Source organism: Prorops nasuta, unplaced genomic scaffold (genome assembly GCF_024137725.1).
Source record: "Prorops nasuta isolate Cenicafe-Biocafe unplaced genomic scaffold, Cenicafe_Pnas_1.2 PNAS00004, whole genome shotgun sequence".
NCBI lineage: Eukaryota > Metazoa > Arthropoda > Insecta > Hymenoptera > Bethylidae > Prorops > Prorops nasuta.
In genome coordinates, this window is record NW_027116801.1 from 10069294 (window position 1) to 10094459 (window position 25166).

Sequence of the window (25166 nt, forward strand, 5' to 3'; positions counted from 1 at the left end):
TGCCGAGGGATGTAAGAGCATACTATATATACATGTATATACATATTTATAGTATAGATATATAGGATAATAGAAGCATCGATGGAAAATTGTCCGCTTGTGCATTTGCATATTTCCCTCTCATCGATCTTGCGTGTACATGGAGCGACGTTTTAGGATATTCATCCTATACGATGACACGTTCTATCTGGTAGGGGATCGGTTAGGAGAAAGTACAATTTCCGACCACGTGTGTGCTTAAAGATATTTTATTAATCACTATAATATCGTGTGTTATTACGATGTCGACATCATTTAGAAAAAACGCATGGGATCATACAAAATAACAATGCGCTTTAGATTTCGTGGAAACCGAGTAACGCATCTCGAGGTCGAGCTACTCGTATTGCAATCTTGCTCGTTTTTAAACTTGTACGCGCGCATATATGTTTTGCCTGTATATACTTATATGTTTAATATATACATTCTAACATATGTGAGAACGCGCAAGTTGTATGTATCGGGATGCAAGTGCTTTCTCGACGGATCTGCGATCGTTAACAAGAGCTATTAGCCAAACAACTTTAATTTGATCGATATATATATATATATATATATATATCCATCCATTGCACGCTTTATCTTTACTTTTTCTATCATTTTCACAATCAACCTCTGTACAATAATAATGCAAACATTTAAACATAAAATTTTCTCCTGACCGGCTCTTCCCTTCCCCTTCCTTCCTTCCTTCCTTCCTTCCTTCCTTTTTTCATTATCCTTCTCACTTGCTATCGATAACTCCTCGTAATTAGTGATTGTTAATAATTATCACAGAAAGTTCGTAAAACAATGATGTTCGGCGTATGCGTGATCATCTTTCTTTGCTTGCTTGCTTTATGCCATCTCTTATTCGTGCGCGAGTGCTCAAATAACCCGAGAACGACCTTCCTCCCCAAAATGCATAACAGTATATATGTCCATGCTTCGTGTTTGCGAGATGCACTGATTTTTTTTTTATTTTCTCAATTGAGCTTCGAATATAAGTACAATAATATAGTATATATATATATATATATATATATATATATATATATATATACACCGTACTGCAATATGTATAGTATTGGGGTGTTCTTCTATTTGCGCTTTTGACGAAAAAACTTTTGCTTTTTACAAATACAGCAACAGAGCAACAATGGTAACATTAACGATATTAATAACACTCTACAAATTTCGGTAAAATTGCATCTAAATAATGGTAGATTTTGGGAAATTTACAGCTATTCCAAGTGAAATATTACAATTTTATCTTGTTTGTAACGAGAGCGTCATATTTGTTCAAAAAAATATTAATTTGTTAAACAATGTTTTAATATTGTCAATATATTTATCGAATTACTTTACAATATTCTATAGGGCCAACAGCTTGAATAAATTATTATGTAGTTTATTGTTAAACCTTAATCATATTTAAAACATTTATAAGAGTTTGTTGGAATGATTATAATGATAACAAAAGTCCAACAACTCTTTTTCGCACATTTTGTTAATATTGACAAGTTACATAAAAAATAAATTAGGTGTAAATTTTTGTTGGGTCGATAGATACAAATATTCTTATGTAACTCATTAAATATGAACAATATTAATAATCGTGTAGACTAAACTTTTATTGATATTGTATTAGGAAATAAGAAACTAATTAATTTTTCTCATGTTATTGGTATTTATCGAGCTCCATAACGATAAGTTTACGCTAAATACATTGTTATGTAACTGAATAGATATCAATAATACGAACAAAAGTAATTATTTTTTTATTGCCCATTACAATATCCATTAAAAAAGTCTACACTATTTTTAATATTGTTTCTCATATCTAACCAGTTACATAAGAATATTTGCTGGCTATCGACCTAACGAATTTATACCTTCACAAGTTTTTATGTAGATTGAAAAATATTAGCAGTATAAAAATAAGTTATTAGACATTTTTATTTCATTATTATCATTTCCATAAAAAAACTATTATAAAGCTTTTTATATTATTAAAATATTTATCATGCTTTGTAATAATTTATTTCAACTCTTGACAAACATATTGTTATCTTTCTCGGTAAATATTAACAAATTGTATTAGAATTGTTTTCTCAAAATCCGCCCTTTTATCTAGGATTTTCAGGTGGTCAGGAGAGACAATCAGATGCTCTGTATGTAATTTTATAGTCTCGATTAGATTTTATCTTATGTCAATGTAATTTTTCGGATGGTTATTTTTAAAATCCATGTATGTAATATCACGATTAAGAGAATTCTTGCTTCTTTACAGTTTAGGAAATATGACACGAGATTGTATTCTTCCTATACTGATTTGTAATATTCCAATAGAAAATAGTTGCTTACTTTCTCCTTGTAAATTTTCAATTTTATGTAAATTTATAACGATTGACATTACCCAAGAGTGTCACACTATTTTTCATGTAATTTTATCGAAAAAATTGTTAGAGTGAATAGCGTTACGAGTCGTGACAGTATCAATGTTACATATTGGAATAGTATTAGTAAGAGAGACGCAGCATTGAATTCATGGACTATTGTTTCTTTCATAGTTAGTTTTGCAAATTTTATCAGTAGCACTTTTACGACATAGTTACGGTAAAGTCGTCGAATATACTCGTAAGTTAGATACATATAGTATATAATATAGATAGATAAATAGAGATAGAGATTGATTGATAGTAGATAAATAGATGGCTAGTAAGATAAGATGGATAATAGATAGATAGACAGCTAGACAGGTAAGCATATAAATATATAGATATTTAGATAGATAAAGATGTAATAAAAGAAGAGAGAGAGAGAGAGAGAGAGATGGGGGTGGTGGAGTTAATAGGATTAAGGATGGAGAGATGGATAGAAAGCGCGCGCATTAAAAAAAAGCTTCCAACTTTGGTAGCTCAATTATTTCAAATGTTAACAAAATTTTGCATCCATTGTATAATACCCGTTAATTATCTATTTTTCTCAATTCTATTTCAATAGGTAGAATATTTTTTTCTCTTTCCCTCGTAAGTTACCTATCGCGAACATTAGGAATACAAAAAGTTTTCATCTCATTTCATACAACTTGCCGCTGAACCATAACAGTTTTAGCCAAGCACGTAATTTTCTAAGGTTCATAAATATAATATGTTATATGTATATATATAATAATATTCCGTAGAAAGCATTTAGAAATTCAATTGAGCGAGACCTCAGTCCAATATATTCAACATCTCCCTGAACATTCGTACAAATTGCTTACAACAACAACAACAACAGCAACAACAATCACTAGCACTACAATCACTACTTATAGATCGTACTCAGTTAAACCCTTAACGATTTTCACGATACTGTCAATTTCTACGGTATATCGCACAATAAGAGATTCTTCCTTGATTGTTCGACATTGATTGTATTTCGATCTTCGAGTCAATTCTTCAGTCATTAAAATTATTATCAGTCGCGAAGAGCATCAGCTGCCAAGAGCTTATTAAACATACGGAATGACAAAAGAGAAGCTGATACAATATCGGGCGTTTTTAATCGGACGGTGAGGACGGCGAGGACTTCGAGGACGAAAGTCAAAACGGAGAGAAAAGGCTATATATATATATATATATAATAACGCGTCCGTTTGAAAAGGCCTGATAGAAAAATAGAGTTCTCAACGCGGGATCAACTATATTATGCGAATTGTCGTCTCACCCCCACCCACCCCCTCTCTCTCCCTCCCTCTCTTTTCTTAAACTAACTCGCACGCACCCATACACATGCACACACACACACGCGCGCGCGCTTGATCTGCCATCCAACTTGAATTTCGAAAGAGTTGCTGTAAAAATGTTTGGATGAATACAACAGAGTGGAATAAACGAATGTGCGGAGGAGTCCCTTAAATATTTGTGTCTCTGTAAATTGACTTTAACTCCATTTCTCTTAGATATTATAGTATATATAGTACAGAAGTACCTTCGTATACTTACAAGTGTAGCGCGGTAACGATCATTGAAAAATTGTCTTTTCTCATAAAAAAATGTTATTTCTAAGGATTGCGCGATTTATCCTTTCTATATATACTCGACCTACGCGTCCGTGGATTATTGAGCAACTGGATATTATAACGCTCGTCAGTTTCTTTCCGCACCCTTTCCCCTCGACAGAATCGCGTATGGGTAAACTTTAACTTTATTGCAATTATTATATGTAGTAACAATACTTGAAATCCTATTGCAAATACCACTTGACGGAAATACGTATGCTATCACTCTCGCTGAAAAGCTTCTTTTAAACTTTAATATGATTGTATAGGGAATTTTTTCTCTTTTAATTGCAAATGGCTCGATAAAGCAAACATCATCGTCGTATAACAATGTGTACGTGTACGTGTGCTGTATCGCACAATAATCATAGTATACTTGTATAGGACATCGAAGCTTATGTAACCTTGCCTAAAAATTACGTGTCAGTTTTTAAGGATTACGGTGTAACAAGCTCTCTCTCTCAATAATTATATTCAGAATAATACGGATTTGATATTTTCCAGCTCGAATCTTACCCAACTTTTATGCTCTCATTTATTTGTGTGCATACCGACACACCGATATTAAGATGAAAATACGTATCTCTGTGCATATGCATATTATCAGCAGTATCTATACGTAAATTTTGTAATATACGTATAAACTATTACACATACTAAGTTTGTTATAATTGTGTTGGTATGCACGGAGCGAAAAATCTTATATAGTGCTTGTCTGGTGATTTGAAATATAAAACCAAAAAATATTTTGTAGAATATTTTCATTTTTAATTACTAACCTCCTCTGGTTACGCGGAATTATTGAGATATCGTACTGTATTCAAACGTAATTATCACAAATACAAGCTTCGTGTATTCTGTCGCAAAAGTACAATTTCAGGCTGAAGAGCCGAAAGCTCAAAGTACCCGTTCACCTCTTATTGCAGAATATATATATTACGTATATAGAGTATATAGTATATGTATAGCCAATAATACTTTATAAGCGTATTTAGACGTCGCGTTACTTTTTAGATAAAACGCATAGAATGTCGTGCATTTGTGCCAATAGTGAAACTGTCATATGCTCTCGTTATCGAGTTGGTACGGTGCAAAAGGAATAAACGGAAGCTTAACCAATATATCGAGCTGCTTTGAAATTTGTACGAGGTAAAGAGAGAACGAGTGTAAGAGAGCGTGAGAGAGAGAGAGAGAGAGAGAGAGAGAGAGAGAGCGCGGTCCGTGTGTTCACGTGGCTCATCACAATTTAAATATTGAGTGTAACTAAACACTATAATATTTGCTTAAACTATAAGAGAGATAATTATGAAGCGAACGATCGCGATTGTTGCTATCCTTTTCTCACGATTCCCGTACCAATTTGGAATCTGTTTAGCCGCTTGGCAGATTCAGAAATATCTTTCATTACTAAGGCTTCCGTTTGGGTTTAGAATCGATGGCATCTATATATCGGATGCATTCGGGAGTTTTAATTTTTCCCCTGGAAGACATTTTTCATCATAATTCCGGTCTAATTCAATCCCATGTAATGCTAACGTCGTTACTACCACCACTTTCCTCTAATAACACACAACTATACGTACATTCCATTTTTTTCGGTATTAATGTCCCACTCGCATGTAGTTATATTCTAATTAAGATTTTTTTTTTTTCAATTTTTTTAGACCATTCGCGGAGAAGCAGAAATAGAAGAAGAAGTAGAGGAAGATGAAATATGAAAAACTTGCATTATAGCTATAAGAATGATGATAGAAAAATCCGATATCCTCCGTCAATATTATTCGATCATTATTATTACTAATACGAGATTGCTATAAGTTTTCTTTTACTGGTAACAATAGCATAGTGCAATTATAAGACTATAAGAGAAGCTAAAAACTGTAATCTCGCATGAATCGTGAAGTAGTAACAGTAATAAGTCATTTTTTGAAAGTTTACTTGAGAGGTAGAGTGTTTAAGGACGTTGGCAAGAAATTCAACAATGGTAAGAATAAATCAGTGAAATTGAAATCAGCTACTCTCTTATAGGAGATAGAGAGTACACTACGCTATTTTCTGCTGTTGCAAAATTTCACAACACTGTTCACGAAAAAATCGTGGATGAGATATACCACTTTCAGTTAATTTTCATTCATACTCGTAAACGATAACAGTGCGGACAAAAATCCTGAAAAAGATGGGAGAATTTTGCAATTGATTTTATTTCTAAGAATTTTGAATTATTTTTAACCATCATTCGTTTTTAGTTACTAAGACAATTTATTGAAATTTTAGAAAATTAATCGAGTTATTGTTCGCAAAAGAGCAGCATTATTTAAAGTTTTCAGAATTTTAATCCGTACCATCAACGAGAAAATTAAGTTTAAAACGTCGGTCGGGTGTTTCGAACGTCCTTAACTTTTGGATATAGCTCTCGCTTATAATGGTTTGGAACTTGCATCTTAGGATATTAGAGTAGCTGAAGGGTGGTGAATTGCTGCGACATTAATAAGTTAATTAGGTTGATAGGGTTGAAAGTTAATTTGCCAAAAATCCGCAGTGAGGCTCGAGTCACAGCTTTTTCAGTCTGATTCGATTAGCATAAATTTAATATACGTCGAGAGATTATCGCTGGCTTTCGTGAAAATCAGTCGCTGTACCCATGGAGGAGGTTACTCGCCTCCCAGTGATAACGCCTGTACGATTCTCGGGTCAGCTTTGCTTCCCTCCCGAAACTCCTCTAGAGTCAGCTTATCGTCGTGATTCTTATCCATTTGATCAAAAATCTTGTCTACTCTTTTCTGCGGAGTATTCTCGTCCTCCGCTTGTGACTGTTGCCCCTGTTGGTTGAGACAAGAGAAAAGAAAAATGCCAATAGCACCATTCTCTCTTATACATTTAACTGCAGATATTCGGCAAATTACGTACCACCATTTGATATATCGCCTCTACAATATTATACATCTCATCTCTAGTTATAAAGCCATCGTTGTCCACGTCGTACAATCGAAAAGCCCCTGAGAAAAGAAATGTGACCATTGAGAAAGCGAATGGCCCCTCGCTATCTATACGGCGTGTATGGCGAAACTTTGATTCTCTTTACTCACAATGTAATTTCTCATCCAAATTGCCCCGTGACGTCACAGAAAGCGCCCTGATAAATTCCTCAAATTCTATCCTGCCATCCTGAAACGAAAAAAGCGTACAATTATTTTCTCCCCGTCTTCCATCGAATTTTCTCTCGTCTTCCCAGCCCTCTCTCTCTCTCTCTCTCTCTCTCTCTCTCTCTCTCTCTCTCCTCGGATTCTAGAACGTACCTTATTCTCGTCAAAGACTCTGAAGACAAGCGAGGCAAATTTCGAGGGGTCACCCTGAGGGAAGAATTGCTTGTAGATTTTGATAAAGCCCTGCAATCGTGAATCAGCGAAATGAGAAAGAAACTCGTGAATTTTTATGGAACTTTGAAACAATAGCACTTGTTTAATTAATAAAGCGTACCTGCTCTGTCAATTGACCGTCGGGGCAGTCTTTCAGAAATCCTTTGTGCCTGTGCGAAAACAAACTTTCTTAGCGTGCCAAGGCAAATTATGAAAAAAAGAAGAAAGCTTCGTTTCTTTTAACGTTTACTCACCATTGTCGGATTTCGTTTTCGGTAACTGAAACACAGAGACGGCTTTTTTCAATATTTCGCAGACGACAAACAAAATGTGTGTGAAAAAAAGTGCAGAGATTGATTAAGAAATTTGGAGAAATAAAAACACACAGCCGCGCGTTACTTTACCGATCAAATAGAGTGGCAAGTGTTGAGAGTCGTCGAGTTAGTTGGTCGGTACTAATTGGTCCAGCAAATCGTTTACCGTATATACATGCACGTACACAGAGATATATAGCGGTATTAGGGGGACTATGTGCGAGGGCGGATGAAGGTTTTGGGGCTCGCAAAAGAAAAAATGAATAAAGCTCGACGATTGGACGCGAATGGTCCAAGTTAAAGGAACGTTGATTCGAAATCACTGATCTCATTCGCTCGATGGCTCGTCCCATTCGTTCTCCTTGATTCTCGACCCGTCAGCAAGTAACCCGCTCGTTATTTTGTATGGACGGCGGACATTCAATTTCGCAGCGATAATTGTCGCCCGGTAGCTTCGCTGGTGCTTAATAGCCCGCCGTAAATCCGCGTAATTTTCACCTCTGCCTCTCCCTTGGCGCGTGCTTTTATCGTTCTTTTAAGCCTCGACGGGTCGACTCGTTAATGGTAATGGGAACGTTCTCCACGAATCTTTCGTGGAAAAATTGTGAAAATTAATATGATTACGGACAGCCGGATGAATCAAAGCGAGTGTATATATACATTTTGAGAATTGTTATATAGGTTATATCCACAAAGTATATACTTACAATAGGTGTCGTTTATGAGTCGATCGATAGTATCTTGCTTAAGTTTGCTATTTTTCTTGCCCATGTTTTTTCACCGACTCTTATTTATTCAATTGCAAATCGATGTGTCTTCTCGAGCTTTTCCAGAACGTCTCTACCCTTGCTCGTGCTACGAAGAACGAATCTCTGAACTCCGCAGGGTTTGATCAGGACTAGACAGAGGAGTTCTTCTGGCCTTTTAATTAGGTAAAAGTGTAATTGAAATCTTCAAGGTCATCGGAAAGAGACCAGTGTCAGGTAGCACTCGAGTTGGCTGGCTGCAGCATACGTGTTAGGAAAACAGGAACACGTTGAAAAGCTCTTTTCACGGTTTATCGCTCTCTATTTCGTTAACCTCCCCCTCTTTCTCTCTCTCTCTATTCGAGAGAGATATCGTGTTAGTTGGCCATATCAGTTTTTAAGAGCCACTACCTTCCTTAAACAATGACAATCTCTCATAATATTGCTTATTCAATAATCGTGCTTTATCACAGGTCGTCAGTCTCTTCGCAACAAAAGGCTTACTCGAGCGAAGCTTTTGATATTCTGCTAAAGTAGTTTACGTGTAGCATATCACAAGCCTTCGGATTCAATCGTGTCAGCCAAGACAAGCAAAATTCCTGAAAAAGTGGCAATGATATTTGCACTATACTCTCCCAACGGTTTCCAGCATAATCAGAAAACTCGATAATTATCTCTAGTGGAAAGCAAAGAAAATGTTAGCGTGACGTTGCTGACAATGTATCTTGGAATGATGTATTCCCGGTCGAGGTTGAGCTACAGCCTTGACCTCTTACTACTACTACAGCTTCTACTACTACTGTGCTATTACTACTACAGCCACCACCATCGCACCACTACTTTTACTACTATCAAAGATACTGTATATTATGTACGAAGTAATCCTAGGCCTATATAGAAGATGCCTTAAACCGAGAGCCCATTTCATTCATAAAGCTCGCCAATAGGACGAGGCAGCGCAGGGAACGAATAAAATGGAGAAAAAGGATAATAAAATTACAGAGGATAGAAATATGAGAGAATCGTGCGAGAGTGATTCCTATGCAAAGAGTAAGGAATGGTAAATCGTATAACTGTCCTTTTATATGCTCGTGGAAGTATCTTTGTGAAAGCTGATCTTAGCAACGCGCCGATGCAACATAAAGGATGAAAATGAAATTTCGAAGCTCGACGAAATTTTCTGCACGAGAGAAAGTCAATACGCCACTATATATATATATATATATATATATATATATGCTGTTATAAGACACCGAAGAGGATACAAATCCTGTGAAACATGGAATATTAAACCGAAGAAGGAATAACCCGAGCTATTTGAAAGTCAAATTGGCAATTCCTTCTGCTCCTCTATGGATATATACTCATGCATATATCTGATAACAATAAAATTCGACAAATATTTGTTAGAATAGCTTGTTGAACGTCACGGCTGCAAGGGTGGCAGGATGTCAAGCGAGACATCATTACAGCGAGGAGAAAATAGAAACGTGACCTTTAAACGTACGTGTGATTACGATGGATATAGTCTGGATGATGAAAATTTCATTGATCGTAATTCTGAGGTGGTGAATGGAGCTATGCGTGGGTGTGTGTGTGTAGATTTGGAAATATTCGAGAGGATGATCGAGATTCTCATTCATGAGTCCTCACCGTTGGCAAAGCTCGATTGTCGGTGAAGCGCGATTCAGTGACGTCATAGCGTCATAGCGTCGCGGTGCCTGGCGTCAGACTGGCTTTCGAGCGAGGCTCGTGCTCGTCTCGTCACCCGCCGCGCCGCCTCGATTGCCTCTCTCCCTCTCCCTCTGTTTTAGTGGCGCGTGGCTCTAAGCTCCCCTGCTGCTCGCTGCTGTTGCCCTTCCTCTTTTTGCTGCTCTACTGCGATGCTGCTGTGGTGTTGCTGCTGCTTCGCGTCGTTCGCGAGGAGGGCTCAGACGGCGCAGTGGAAAACGAAGGATCGGTCAGCCGCGGATGGTGGAGAAGCAAGCAGAGAGAGAGAGACTGTCCACTGTGGATCCGCACGGGGTGCTCGCTCGCACTGTCGTCATGCACAACAAGAGCACGTCCGTCCGCCGTTCTCGGTCGACTCGTCGTCGTCGGTCCGACCGATGACATTACAGACGCCGCGTCCCCTCGGACGACTCGCATCGCATCCTCCACTGGAATACTGCTCCGGCTGTGTTCTCTCGCTCGCAGCCAGTCAGACACCCCGCGAGAACTCTGACTGAGCTTGCGCCAGCCAAACGCAACCTCCGCAGCAGCAGCCACTCGCTCGCTACCACTGCCTGACCCACACCACCCTTAACCACTGCTCCACGCTCATCCATACCACTCTCTCGCGCGTCCATACTGCCAGAAAATTTCCCATCTCCTCTCTCCCACTTTAGAGAGAGAGAGAGAGAGAGACTGGAATACAGAGATTCAAGCAGCACAGCTCTACATTTAACACTACATCTTACGCGCGTTCTCTTATTACCATCAGCTTAGGGAAGCTCTTTAGCTCCAATTTGTCCCTCCCTCTTACAGACCCTCGACTGCTTGCTTGGCTTTTCTTCCGCTTCGCTTGTAATCGACCCACCCTAACAAGTGCTTCTTCATTGAATGGGATAGCGATGATTAGAGCGGAACAGGGCTGGGGGGAATAAAAAGGGTTAACTCTGAATGAAATGGTTTGCATTCTTGGGCACGTGGCCAATTTCGTTCCTCTTGCGCGATGCATACGCTCTTTCTGCACGGTATATACGTATATATATATGTGCACTGGTGTGCGTGTGTGCAAAAAGACGATCGGAAAATGATAATAGCACGTTCGCCGTAAACTGTAAATCGATCGTGGTCGTGTTCGCGAGAGACACATGGTAACCGACAATGCGAAGCAGTAAAGCCGAGTTTGCTGTTGTCTCCAACTTGGGTCGATAGATTTTAAATGTACGCTTGCGAGAGTTTGCTTCCCGATCGTTATGTATAAATAATGTATTAAAGTTTTTGAACAACCGACGTTTATAGCCAGTCGTGCTAATAAATTTCTGTACTCTTTACGCGATAACGATGGATTTTCATTTCCATCCAAATGGATTTCTCCGAAGAAAAATAAGCTTCGAGGGTCGTTGAACCCTGCAGTGCCCTGACTTCCACTTTTGGCCAATTCTCCCGATTCGAGGAAAGATTTTCGAGCCTTTATGGTATAATTTTGTAGTTTTCGCGAGAAAAGCCACCTTGTATCGACCCAGCAACGCCCCCGATGAAAGTGGAGTAGGAGGGTAGATAGGTGGGAGGGTTGGGGAGGGAAGGGCATGGAAAGGGAGGAAAAGCACGCGCGCGCTATTGAGAGAGAGAGAGAGAGAGAGAGAGAGAGAGAGAAAATACCCCCTCACCTTGATAACGCGCAGGTTGGCTCGTTGAACAGGACGTTTGTCCACGCATATATCGAGTTACGCACAATTTGACAAAGCCTCGATGACATTTACGCTTATCTCGCTATCCCTGCTTTAATGACCGTGACTCTTTGCACGATATCGCCGCAACAACGGGGCGAACCAAAACAGAGAGGTCTTTGCCGCGATTCACCCCAAGCAGACACGCGATGCTAAGGAAACTAGCACACTTTTATATATAACTATAGTTACAAAGGACAAACAAACACTTGTCATCTTTTTTCAGTCTTTATTAAAATCCGATGCCTCTGTATATTCTTCGGCATTGCTCGTTCGATATCCGCACGTAAATTATGCAGTTATACAAAGATTTATAGAACGAGCAGATCGATTGGTTTAGCGTTTAATGGTAATGGGCGTTAAATTGTGCAGGTATTATGGAGAGAAAGTAGCGTGGCCATAACTAAACGCTGGCGCCACGCGACAAGTGACCAGTTGCAGGCGCAACAACAGCTGTCGTCGCTGGTGGTGTAATTGTCGTGGTGATCGGTCTTGACGTTGGAAACGGCTTAATACCTCCGCCTCTTCCGCTTTGGCTGCCACTTCGCCAAGGCCATTGAAAGGTACGGATCAACGTGTTACGAAAATCCTCCGAGAACAGGCAGTATATATAGAAGGTCATCGAGTAATAAATCACCTCGAGGAGATTGGCCAGTGCTCGAAATACCTGTAACGTGCTTTTGATGAACGAAAAGGGGTAGAGAAGATGGAGGGGGGGGGGGGCACAGGCGATAAAGTTTGAATTACCTGATAAGGATAGTTGCTGAGATTACTCTCGCTTAGCGTTACGTTGAGAATGACCATGGGGCTGACGCAAAGTAGAAAAAGGATGCTGGTGCTACCCAGGAGAAGTATCAGACGACGCTCTTCGGCGAAAGTTCTCGGATCTTCGTCGTTGCTGCTGACAGTCCTTGCCAGAGTCATGCGACGCCTTCGCTCACAAGACTTTCTATAAACCGTCATGATTCTTAAATTGAAAGCAGCCAGAAGCACCGTAGGTGCCACTTTAAAAATCATCTCGAGGATGACCTTGTAGACCTGAAAAAGAGAGAACAAATTAGTGTGCAGGATATCAAGGATTAAGGCGAGGAAGAGAAGACGCTTTACGTATACCTGATAGAAGAGAGAATCGAGGAAGGATTGATTGTCTCTTTTCTGATAAATAATGGGACCGCTTGGCGCCAAAAGGCAGGTCGTAATTTCGCCGCGAAAAATGCTTGGGATATAGAGGAGAAAAGTGGCCAGTGGTATTAGGGCCACCGTGAGATTTGGAGGGCCGCAAAGTGGCCGAGTATATTGTCCCGGATGACACACGCTCACGTAACGCTCCACTGTCAGAGCAACAAGCATCATAACTCCCACGCCTGGTAACGTTTATTTTTATTTATTTTCTGTACTGTTTTTGTATATTCTGTGTGTGGGTGTTATTTATTATTTTTGTTTTTTAATAAAACGATATTGCACAGGGATAGATCAAAAGGATAAAGAAAGGGTTAATACCGAGACAACCGTTCCCCAGGAAAAGCTCGAGATGAGCGTGATAGAAGGCTTGCGGCCAATTGCTCCAGCGTCCAATCTCATTGTGGATGAGCACTCTCAGTGAAAATGGGATGCAGAAGAAAATTGCTAAAAGCGCTGCCGCAGAGTATCCTGTAATTTGAAAGGAAAAGATTTTAGTGTTATATAAACATATGTACTATGTATATTAGTGTGCAGTTTTCAATATCGTTTTTTCGTATTCCCCCTTTCTAGTATGGAAAAACTTGTTTCGGCTGTTGGTAAAATTTTATCATCCTCCCGTATATACATGTGTGTGAGTGGGTTTGCGAGGGAACTGCTTGGAAGAGCAACGACATGACAGAATGAAATCTACCTTGCCGAAGAACTTATTCGGTTGGTCAGGAAGAAAACGATCCAATCTCCAAACTCTTCATTCACGCGTATCCAGCTATAGAGTATATACCAATGACACGTTTTTGTAATTTTCCATCGAGTAGCAGAAGCATGGATTTTTCTAATTGTGCCTTTTATGTAATTTGTATTCTAAATGTTTTTTAAAGTAGAAAGGGAACTTACGTAGTACGACCGCCCGCATGAATCTGACTATAGGATCGATGAAACTGATTATTCGACAAATTATATGCTATAACGGTTGACGAACGGAGAGAAATAAGAAAAAATGTGTGAGAGGAAGAAAATGAGGTGTCAATCGAAAGTGAAGCTGTAGAAGGAAAGGAGCTTTTGGAAGAAGGAAAAATCGATCATATCAGGAGCGTTTTTCAACGTTGGCCTACCTGTCATACGTGCCTATGGAGCTATCTTTTACATTGGGAGAGAAGCGAAGCTGATCCTATCGCATATAAATTGCAAAACCTACCGTGACCCGAACGCTAATCGTGGCGAGAAGGACTCTTCCCTCTGGAAGAAAATTCTTCCTCCTCCCTTTTTATACACAATCTTTTTCTCTTTCCCATCGAACCCGACTCTTCCCAAAAGCTCTAACGTAAAGCACTCGGTAAAAAAAAATAAAATAAAATCAACATTCATTTCCAAGCATATTTTTAGCTACTCGAAAATTTCAATCAAGCTATCGATCATCCATCGTTTCCTTTTTATCATCGAGAATTCAGTTCAATTGAAACCATGAATTTGTGGGAGTGTTTCGTTATAGCATGCAGATTCATGAATTTTTATTCGGTACGTTGGAATGGTATATTAAAGAAAGAGAGAGCGTTGAGGGGGAGCTTTCATAAGGACACTGCAGCGCACGTTTCCAATTGCGTTTCTTTAAAGTAGAAATTTAATTTGTTCGCACCAATGCTTCACCACGATTTGCAATATTTCCACTCTCAAAGGCACGTACTGCTCTATGAAGCTGGAGCATCTTCCTAATCTATCTCGATAGGGCTGCCACGCTACGCTGTGCATATCGATGATAGACTGAAAAGTTGCATTCTGATGGCACGAAGGAAGGACGGAAGTAAGGAAGTAAAGAAGGCAGGAAGGATAGCTGCATTTCCTCTTTGCGCCTATAGGTATACGCGTGTTCGTGTCTACATTTGCTTATCCATTCCAATGCTCTCACTTTCGTACCACTTTCTATAGCACCCTCGTAACCACGATCAAAAAAAGAATGAATGACAAATCTGTGAAAATTGTTTCGTTGTAACTCTTATATACAATTATAGAAAACTGTGTGTGTGTGTGTGTGATATATAATATAATATATAAAAAATATATTTAACGAGAAAATGAATAGAAGCATCGGAATCGATCGAATTGTGCTGCAATTTCCTCTTAATGCAGCAGAATTCTCTAGCCAGGACGGAAATCGGAAATTGCTTTAAGCTCGCTTGGATAGCCATGAAATTTTCTGTCCCCGAGCTAATTGCGATGCCTGATATAATAACGGATACACGAGTGTCTGCATGCGAAGAATAGGAGCTCACCTCTCATATAAATGTAGGCAGTGCCACGCATGTTTCGTCTTGTAAGAACTACCAAATTTAGAACATTGCCGATTATGCCGAAGCAACAGATGGCAGGAATAACAATGCCATAGCTAATTCTCTTCAAAACCGGAGTCCTTGAATCCTCAATGAGTTCAAAGTCTTCGGGATGACGACAGATGCGTATGCTGCTGGCATTGAAGGTGTCCATCATTTTAACGATCATCCACCAAGATTCATCAGTGTTCAATATTATTCCTAGTCAGCATCTTTCTTCCTCTTCTTCTTCCGTTAGAAACCCTTTGATTCTCCTGCTATTAAGCTTCTTTCCACAGAGAAGTCATGGCTCTCTTCTTCCCTCCTTTATCTTTCTTGAAACAAGCACGCGCCGGACTCGTGCTTGCAAAGTCTTTTATCGACTTTATGCACCTACGATGAGCAACAGGTTAGGCAAAAGTTTCTCATTTTCTCGTACAAGCTGCCCCCCTTCATGGATAGTCCAATAAGCAACCGTCGTCCTTCTTCGCCGACACGAGATTCTCCAGACAGGCTTCTCTCTATTTGATAATTTATATACCACACGCCATTTTATTTCAAACTAACATAAACAATCACACGTAATTTTCTTCAAGTATAATTATACCGAACATGCATGGAGAAAGAAAAAGCCATCAACGTTCGCATTACGATAATCGGATGGAACAAGTTTTTCTCTACTTTTCATCTGTAGTTTTACATATTTAGAGGATCTGGCTGGTCGTGCCTTAAGCTTGCGATATTATATGCAAATACTTGTTGAAACATGCAAAAAACTTGTTTAATCCTCTTGAAATTGGTTTCGGCTAGTTGTGCCGTATCCTTATATCGCATGCCTACGGTATAATAATACATGTATACATATTTTTTTAGAAATCGCTTAAACGCGTTGTACAAAAGATTAAAATTACGGTCACGTTGAAAGTTTTCAGATTCGACAACTATAAGCGATGTGATTAAGAAACTCCAGGGATCTTGGTCGCAATTACAAAAGTCATAATACGGCAAAAGGGCTTTGCTTGGACCGAGCGAAAAATCAATAACACGAGTCACGTTGAGCGGCAAGATTTTTAATTTAACTCAGAGAAGAGCTGACTGGAATTTTTTTTTCCCACTTTGAGCGCGCTCTCCATCAGACCTACTACGATGCGCGTTAAGACGCTAAAGGGGAAGAAGACAGCAAAACCCTCTCTCTGCTATCTTATATAGCTACGCGTAAGTTCACTAACATAATACCACTGTCGGGGATCCTTGCACCCTCTTATAATATATCCTGTCCGCAAAATATGGATTAATGATAAAAATGAACATCGCCGGCCGGCTACTTTTTGCACGACGCGATAACAATAAACTGCATTGTTTTAAAAGCAACCAATCTCTCGAAAAACTGAGAGAAAAATGAAAATAACAAAAAGATGCTCATTTAAAATACTAAATTTTTTGCAGTTATTGATAATCAACGTAATTGTGGAAATAATATTTAAGTATAGGAATCTGTAGCTTTCTATACGATACCTGATATTATTGTTGTCAATTAATAAAAACATATCAAAATTTGATGCGCATTTGTGAGCCTACCTCCCTATAATCATTCACATTTTTCAGCTAATATATACCGTAAGAAGGCTCACGCGAGCAACTATTCGATGATTATTATAGTGCCTATTTTGTTTCCTTCTCGAGTGAACGAAGGCTGCGATTAATATAAAGGAAGAAAAAGACCTTGGCCGATCTGCGAGGAAGCTTTTTGGAGCGCGGTGTAACGTCAACTGATCAGAATTAGGAAACTCGACTCAAGCATCGCGCTGAGACAGAAACGGAAGCCGGTGACCTAAGAACGCATGCGCTCCATTATTTCACAAAAGCACTGAAGGCATTCGAGAGACATTTTACATCATTTCTTCCAAATGTTTTAATTTGCTAAATTTTGTGCACAAGGTAGTCAAATTCTGTAATAAAAGAGAAGTAATCAATTTTTCTGATAGTCACCTGCATGACGTTTTGTTTTTTTTTTTCATATTTCTCCCTTAAAATTGAACTTGATTTAACGGTAACATTAATATTAATAATAATACTGATATGTACGTGCTAGAATGCAACGTGTACATTTAGCAATCATCTTAAAATAATACTTTACACGTTATTAATGGAGAGTATTTATTTTAAAAATAAAAGAACTTATGATTCATTAAATTAAAATATATATAAATATATATGTATATGTATTCATTTGGAGCTGCTTTGATTCACAGGATAAATGAATCGTGCAGCTGAAGTACACGTATGATCCCGCTAGTGTCTGTGCTTTATAAATTAAATTCAGCCAATCATTAGCACGATCTGCGACAAATATTTTTACCACTTCCCCTTATCTTTCTCAAATTTCCGTTCAATGACCGCTTTTAATGGAAATGGATCTTTGACAGGAAAAAAAAAGAACCAGAGTACCCTGTGAGATCAGTGATTCAAATAATCATTGTATGTGATCAGCCTAGCTCAATCGTATTCATGCGAAGATTCCTTTTGATTAAACAAGGACTCCATCTCTTCTTGGTTAGACGGAGCTTCGGAAGTAGTAGGCCTGATCACTTTGCTGACTTTGTTCAATCCCTCTGTTACGCCACTACCGCCAGAAACACTAGAGAAAAGACTGACATCGTAAAATTAGAATATAAAAATCAGAAACACACCAGTTACATTAATTATAGCCTTAACTTAAATTACTACTAAAATTGTTAAAAACACATAAAGCGTGTGATAATGCTATTTTATTATGAGATAATACTAACACAACATCCATGTCGTCGTCTTCAGCTTGATTTTCATCAGCAGGCACTGTGAAATAAGGGTTGGCTGATGCCGGCCGAAATTTATAACCAGTTAATACGAAAAATACATAAGTGGCCATTTCGCGGAACATTTCGTCAAGCCACTCATATTGGAAGGGTACAGTAACCTAAATAAAAAATAGCATTAGTTAATAGTAAGAATGATAATAAATCTTAGACAATGTAATCGATAAGGCACTAATGTACCTTTAGTAAGTATACTATAATCCTGGTAAAATAAATGTAGCAAAGTATCATAATATAAAAGTGCCTAAATAATTTGAGCTTTCGTAAATTTATTGCAGCTTTGCCGCCCGCCTGAGCGCCCTCCTGTAAATGCCTTATGCTCCAAATAACCGGGAATGAAATTGCACCACAGCAAAGTAAATCGACAAATACAAAAACGTCTCTCCACGTTTTATGCTCAATATCACCTTCTTCGCTCTCTTCGATTATTATTTCAGCAACATTCGCCAATACCTAATAAATTTAGACACACAATTCTCAAATCTAAAATACTTATTCATTGATTTATTAATAGCTAAATTATCATCACCTGTAGCGGTATGACAATCATAAACAGTTTTTTGTCTTTATCGGCTAGAATATGCTTGATAGAGTTCCATCCGATTCCAATGAGAACGATTGTAATAAATAAGACCGCGCCTTTTAAAAGGTGCGTTATATAATAAAGTATTGCCCAAGCTGCCACACGTTGGCCTTTTGTTTCAATAAAATGATAATTGATTGCATGGAAAAGCAATGATAAAGACTTTAAATAAACTAGAACTGCCATCAGGTAATGTATCTTGAAGACAGGATTTCTGTGTAAAAGCAAAGCATTAAGATGCAGCATACTTATATTAAATAAAGAATTTAATAAACTAGCGCCAATTATTAGGATCTTACTTGCTCTTTTTCAAGATAAAAACCCAAAAACAGCCAGATAAAAAGAAAAGAAGAGCCATCATGGAATAAAGAGCTGGCAAAGGCATTTCCCCCGCACTTAGAAAATTTCTAAAGTTAATTTCTGCTATCTCTATCTGAAATTATATATTTTATATATATTATTGCCAAGATTTTATAACAATAAATTATTCTTACCTTAAAATCTAAAGCCACTTGTATTTCAGATCTATAGTTTGGACAATTGTGAAAATAAAGGTTGTAAAGGCCCTCTTCTTCAGGGCTGGCAACATACATTGCAAAGCTGGTATTATAAAAATGTTCACCGTTAACTGTTTTAACAGTCATTGGCAATTTTATCTGAGAGCACGTGTAGCTCTCAGGCTTTGTATTTGCGTCATTTGAATCAATGAAGTGTTCAGATTCTGAATAAATAAATAAATTGTTAAAAATTGTAAAATTACTATTGAAACTTTTACTTACTTTGAGACAAAAGACTACGCTTCTTTCTGGGAAATAGAGCTGTATCACTAAATTTTGTTGGTGTAGAATTTCGTTTACTTCTAAATACCATTCCATTGGAATCTTTATAAAGATGGACAGTTTTTACAGTATGACTGCAATTCACTTTTAATCTAAAAATTGTATTGTTCTAATTTTATATAATTTGCTAGCTAAACAGTTTGATTGAAAATTATTTCTAATACCAAACCTTACATTAAGTTTTTAAAGTCCATGGTGAAGTATATAATTGCACTATCATCCTTTTGATCAAGATCTGATTTTGGTGTAGAAATATCTTGCAGTAAACATCTTTCTTGATGACTATCCAAATAAGGATTCATGGCATCACTGCGTGTTCGATCCAGACTAAATCCAAACTAAAATTATAGAAACATCATCAAAAAACCATATTACATCCTACATTGCCAATAAAAGCCCTCAACTATATAATAATAATAATAGTCTACCACAGCATTTTCATCAAATGGATCTGCCTTAAAGTTGGTAAGAGTAACATTGAGAATACCTCCTTCGTAAAAGCCAAATGTGCTAAGAGAAATGTATCGTCTTACATCTTTCTGTAATATATAAAAATCATGTTATATTACAACAAACTTGCATGCTGCAATTACAAAATTATCATAAGATAAAGATAAAGAAACTAACCCGTGCTTCAAGTTTGTGTATTCTTCCTTGTGTTAAATAAATAGATAATAGCAGTAAAAGACAAATGAGCAGATGTTTTTCTTGCATACTGCTGCTGTTGAAAGAAATGTCATATGCTCATATCATACAGTGGATAATAATTTTACAATTGATGCACTTATTGTATGGTTATCCTTTATTTATCAACAGTTTAAAGACCAAAATGTTCTTTGACGCGAATATGAACGCAAAGTAAATAGTACTAGTGAAAAAACTATTAACTCTGTTTCCTTCCTGCTTCTTTCGGAGTTTCGGACTGTAAGATCAGTTACGATGGTTACGATGTTATGATTGCTTACAATGTGAATTATTAATATATTCAAAGATTACGTTCTAAACCTATATACTTCTAAGAATTTTATTAATCTATTATTCACTACTATCACTTCTATAATACTTTTCTAACCAAAAGTTTTTTACGTTTATTGAAATATCTGAACGAAGCACCGAGTAGCGAGCTACCTTACAATACCAACTCCACTTCCAAATTCCACGTACGTCAATAACTAAAATAATAGGAATTGGATTTGGAGCAAGAATTGGAAAAAAGGTAAGGAAACTAGGGGTGCTTGTGAGCAAAAGATGGAAGATGGACCATGAACCGATGAACGTGGATTGGGATTGGATGGAACTGATGGAAGGAAGGAGCTGGAGAGAAGAACAGCGTAAACAGAGAAATGTTCAATGAAAACAAACTAGCAGACAGCTAGACAGGAAACAAAATACCGATATCAAACACAACTTTCTAGTAAATCTTTTGACCGTTTCACTCCAGCAATTCCTTATTTTAATTGTCATTCTGTGTGAATCTCGCTATATGCAAAGATTGTTGAGACAATAGATAAATTAAATTACAAAGTATTAATTTTTACGGTTACGTATGGCTTACACCGCATTCGTTTCATTATCAGGCTAATAGTTAAAAGTCTGCTAGAATATTTTACGATAGCTATCAATTCTGTATTATTGTTGCGTATTGTTTAAGACAAGGTAAACTAAACTTTTCTAATAATTTCAAATGCATGCTTCTTATACCATGGAAAAATGAATAACCGAAGTAAGAAAAACGTAATATTTTATCTATACCAAGAGGTTATTAATTTCACAGTTTTCCTTTGTAGGAAAGGTTTCAAATATTTTTGGACATTATGGAGAAAAGCTTTGCAGCTTTAGCATTAATTGATTTGAAAAAAGAGGATAGATCATCAAGGTCATCTAGTGTCTCTGAATCACAGGATTTTCAAGATTTTATTATAGGAGAGACTAATGATGCATCAAAAAACTCTTTAAATATTGTAGGACGGTATGAAGAAATGTTTAATGAAGATTTCAACACAAGGTACTTGTCCCATGTGACAGTTTTAGAATGTCTCAATTTATTAATATATGCTTTTGTGTGCAGGCAGATAACTACTTCAGAAATGACAAAAAATGCAGAAAGTCACAGTGATACAGATAGTGTTGTTACTACTACATCACTCAATCAGTTCAAACCTCAAACCCAGATATGTAAATGGAATAATTTTTATGTTCAAGAAAATCAATTTATGATTGGTAATTTGGAACAGCCTCACGTGAATGATACTAATTCTATTAAATGTGATATGATGGAAGCAAAATTAATTAAAATGATTGCTGACAAAAAGAATTATCGAGTAATAACACGAGCTAAACTAAACTCACTGTGCTCGATTAAAAAAAGAGATAAGTCACACATAGGTGTGGCAGAGATAAATCATTGTTTGAGTAATATGAAACATGAAAATGGAGCAAGAAAAGAGAATAAGCCCATAAAAAAAGGGATTCGCCCATTAATTGTGAAAACATCCCAGGAGGATAAGAAAATCAGCTGCTTCTATAAAATACTCTTTTTCACATTGCTCCCTATAAGTGTATTGTTGGTAGCTATCTTATTCAATGAAAACGTAATTGAGCAACCAAAAGACTGTGATTTTTGTTCTAATTATTTAAATGTGTCTGAAAATCTAAAAGAAAATATTTATGGCCAAGCTGAAGCTGTTCAAGCCTTATCTCATTTTTTATTGAAAGAACAATCATGCGTAAGAGTAGCTTGCTTGATTGGTGGTACTGGTGTTGGCAAATCTTACAGCACTGGAATAATTAAAAAGTCTATTAAAGAAGTTACTAAAGTTTTTGAATATTTTCCTCCTTTGGATAACGATAGTATCTTGAAATATCTTTCATCCCAAACCTGCAATCTCTTAATTCTTGAAAATTTAAATGAAGATGATATTTTAAATGTCATAAGACTAGTAAAGCTAATAAAAGGTGAAACAAATATTTGTGCTACAATAGTAGCAATATTTAATATGGAAAAAATTGATGAGAGTTTAGTGCGTAACAATAGCTTGATTAAAAATGTAAAAATACTCGAATCACAGTTTTTTAATAACAATATCAAAACAAGTATAATAAAATATGAATCAATAGATGAAAATACAATGGAGCAATGCATCAGGAAAGCAGCGGAAGAGAGCAATTTAAAATTAACAGACAATCAAGTTCAAGATATTAAAATAATTTTAAGGCACTCTAATACTGGTTGTAAAGGAGTATACCCTAAAGTACAAGTTATTGGAAGATCCTAATTAGAGAAAACGGTGAATAAAAGACGAATTTTAACAACAGAATAAACATTTTCATTGTTATTGTAGTAAACATTGGAGACTGACGTTTTACATTTGTAAAGGAAAATAAATATTTCTATATTACAGAGAAAGAATTTGTATGGTAGAACGATAACGTTAGATTCAAATCTAATGGAACTTTGGCCACTGTAGAAGCTATTCGTTATTCATTATTGCGGGATGCAACGTCTCGTTTCAATATCTCCATTACATAATTATCATGTAACGTTACTATTTTACTATTACGCGAAACTTGCTCAATCCATGATACTAAATAAACGTGCGTTATATTTCCGCAACGGCTTATACGATAGGTAAAGATATTTAGTGTGCATTCCTATTAAATCATGTAATACAAAACTAATCGTTTTACAGTGGTGAAGCTCAAAAAAAAACTACTCATTATTGTAGTTGTGAAAGTACCTATGGAAGAAGCCATTAGTGCTGTTGCAATGATATAAAGTTATGTTGAAATTTGGAGGAGGACTTCCTTATTACTCTATTGTATAATATTAAGCAATTCCTTTTTTTTTACTATAGTAACAAGAAACAACAAATACACGTGTATTTATTGAGCAGAAAGTAACAGTTTCTTTTAAAATATCCTCTCGGGATTAGGAATTATATACGTTCATAACTTACCTCGTAGTGTACTTATAATTTTAAAAAGTCTTAATTTCGTTATCTAAATTATTTTTTGAAATGTTAGTAAGAAATTGGAACAATTCGTTAGTCTGAAAGAAGAAGTAAATTGTCTAATATTTGTGCATTACGTGTACATACCAGAGTGATGTAACACCGTACTTTGTGTATTATTATACAGGGTTCGGCAAAAGTCCCAAGACGTTCGAGTATCTCAAAAGATAAGCATCTATTTTGTATATTTTTAGTACTTTTAAAAACTCATCAGATGTGGTCTCTTTAGTTTAACTTTGGGTGGAGCGTCGAAGAGAATTGAAGGTCACCTAGATTATTATAAATGATTTCTCCAGCACTATGGTAATGTACCCATTTAAGCGAGGCCTTTACGAGATATTCGGAAGTAAAATTAAAGATTGGTGAGCGAATATATGCCTCTGCATATGCATAGCCAACCTCAAACCTACATCATATAATTTTAAATCCAAGTAGTTTCTTTAAAAGCTTAGTCCTAATTACATATTAACATGACGTTTCATTATAAGCTCTTAAAAGATATGCTACAAGAATATTGTGTTAAAATATGGGGCATCCTATTTAAGAGAGCTCTAAATGACCTTCATACGTCCTTCAACATTTCATCCTAGGTTAAACCAATGTCACCTTGTAAATTCTTAAAATTACTAAAGATATGTCTACAATCATTCTTTTCTTCTACAATGTTTGGTTTCCAAGATATTCGAACATCCTGGGACTCTTACCGTGGATCTTCGTTTGGAAACAAAATTATTTACATATATGTAGAATAATGCATGCCAACATCATCGGATGAGGTAACGGAGATTTACAATCATAATTAAATACGTTATTCTTATTATAATATATTGTTAACGTTAATATATTATTATTCAAATAGGATTTAAATTTAAAGAACTTATTCTTGTTTAAACTACGAAGAGAGAGAGAGAATGAGCATAGAGGGACAAAATTAGAAAATTCAATTTAAACGTACCAAGAATGACTCGCTTGAGTCCACTTTGATATTTATTTAGTAAAGCGTTTTAAATGCGTTATGAAAATGATTGTCGAGTGGTATATCTGCTAGAAGGCAGGAACGAACGAGGAATCGAGGAGTTTGTTTAATTTAAGCGAAGCGATCGATGCTAAACAGTAACCAAGATATATGTAAAATGCATCGAAAAGTGTAATAAAGATCTTCCCCAGACACGAAGACGCGTCGTCAAATTATTCGTAGCTTTCCCCGCAGTACGTTTGCATTTTTAAGATATCTTAATAATAGTATATGGTGTAAGTAGGAAACCCGGAAGTTTTTGCCATATCGCGACGATGGTGATGGTACGAGTATGAAAAAAAATTGCGTTTCTACAAAATTGCAGCCAGCGGGACCATTGTTATATTACCGGTAGCCTTTCGATCATATCCAGCATTGAGTTTGCCAAGAAGAAAAGAGCTTCGATGACTCGTTAGGAAATGGTTACTTTTGTCGAAAAGTATATATACGTCGGAATTAGCGC

General features: G+C 36.8%; 4 protein-coding genes across 9 annotated transcripts; 1 reads left to right on the forward strand and 3 right to left on the reverse strand.

The window, feature by feature from the left end:
- Positions 1 to 3764: 3764 nt before the first annotated feature.
- LOC136772224 (frequenin-2) lies at positions 3765 to 10665 on the reverse strand. Of its 2 annotated transcripts, none has more exons than XM_066725061.1 (8): positions 10136 to 10665; positions 8444 to 9081; positions 7677 to 7701; positions 7544 to 7592; positions 7363 to 7452; positions 7153 to 7231; positions 6974 to 7062; positions 3765 to 6885 (listed from the first exon to the last, which is right to left on the reverse strand). In XM_066725061.1, exons 2-8 carry the CDS (start codon positions 8505 to 8507, stop codon positions 6718 to 6720), a joined length of 564 nt encoding a protein of 187 aa, XP_066581158.1. In that variant the 5' UTR covers positions 8508 to 9081; positions 10136 to 10665; the 3' UTR covers positions 3765 to 6717. The 2 variants fall into 2 exon arrangements, with proteins under 2 accessions (XP_066581158.1, XP_066581159.1); XM_066725062.1 differs by lacking the exon at positions 10136 to 10665 and adding an exon at positions 9990 to 10120.
- Positions 10666 to 12143: 1478 nt separating this feature from the next.
- LOC136772872 (probable G-protein coupled receptor B0563.6) lies at positions 12144 to 17188 on the reverse strand. 2 transcript variants are annotated; one of them, XM_066726091.1, is made up of 5 exons: positions 15366 to 17188; positions 13417 to 13566; positions 13030 to 13280; positions 12664 to 12954; positions 12144 to 12583 (listed from the first exon to the last, which is right to left on the reverse strand). In XM_066726091.1, exons 1-5 carry the CDS (start codon positions 15589 to 15591, stop codon positions 12320 to 12322), a joined length of 1182 nt encoding a protein of 393 aa, XP_066582188.1. In that variant the 5' UTR covers positions 15592 to 17188; the 3' UTR covers positions 12144 to 12319. The 2 variants fall into 2 exon arrangements, with proteins under 2 accessions (XP_066582188.1, XP_066582187.1); XM_066726090.1 differs by having other exon boundaries at positions 12664 to 13280.
- A 229-nt stretch (positions 17189 to 17417) lies between these two features.
- Positions 17418 to 20446, reverse strand: LOC136772870 (protein GPR107). 2 transcript variants are annotated; one of them, XM_066726087.1, is made up of 10 exons: positions 20306 to 20446; positions 20107 to 20217; positions 19853 to 20016; positions 19619 to 19770; positions 19334 to 19560; positions 19139 to 19272; positions 18786 to 19053; positions 18437 to 18709; positions 18191 to 18357; positions 17418 to 18039 (listed from the first exon to the last, which is right to left on the reverse strand). In XM_066726087.1, the coding sequence occupies exons 1-10, from the start codon at positions 20390 to 20392 to the stop codon at positions 17898 to 17900; spliced, it is 1725 nt and encodes a 574-aa protein (XP_066582184.1). In that variant the 5' UTR covers positions 20393 to 20446; the 3' UTR covers positions 17418 to 17897. The 2 variants fall into 2 exon arrangements, with proteins under 2 accessions (XP_066582184.1, XP_066582183.1); XM_066726086.1 differs by having other exon boundaries at positions 17418 to 18051.
- A 517-nt stretch (positions 20447 to 20963) lies between these two features.
- LOC136772871 (uncharacterized) lies at positions 20964 to 24869 on the forward strand. Of its 3 annotated transcripts, XR_010822517.1 has the most exons (4): positions 20964 to 21334; positions 21466 to 21683; positions 21747 to 23306; positions 23368 to 24867. XR_010822517.1 is itself a non-coding variant. In XM_066726088.1 (3 exons), exons 2-3 carry the CDS (start codon positions 21493 to 21495, stop codon positions 22951 to 22953), a joined length of 1398 nt encoding a protein of 465 aa, XP_066582185.1. In that variant the 5' UTR covers positions 20964 to 21334; positions 21466 to 21492; the 3' UTR covers positions 22954 to 24867. The 3 variants fall into 3 exon arrangements, 2 of the variants coding, with proteins under 2 accessions (XP_066582185.1, XP_066582186.1); XM_066726088.1 differs by having other exon boundaries at positions 21747 to 24867; XM_066726089.1 differs by having other exon boundaries at positions 21273 to 21401; positions 21747 to 24869.
- Positions 24870 to 25166: the final 297 nt, after the last annotated feature.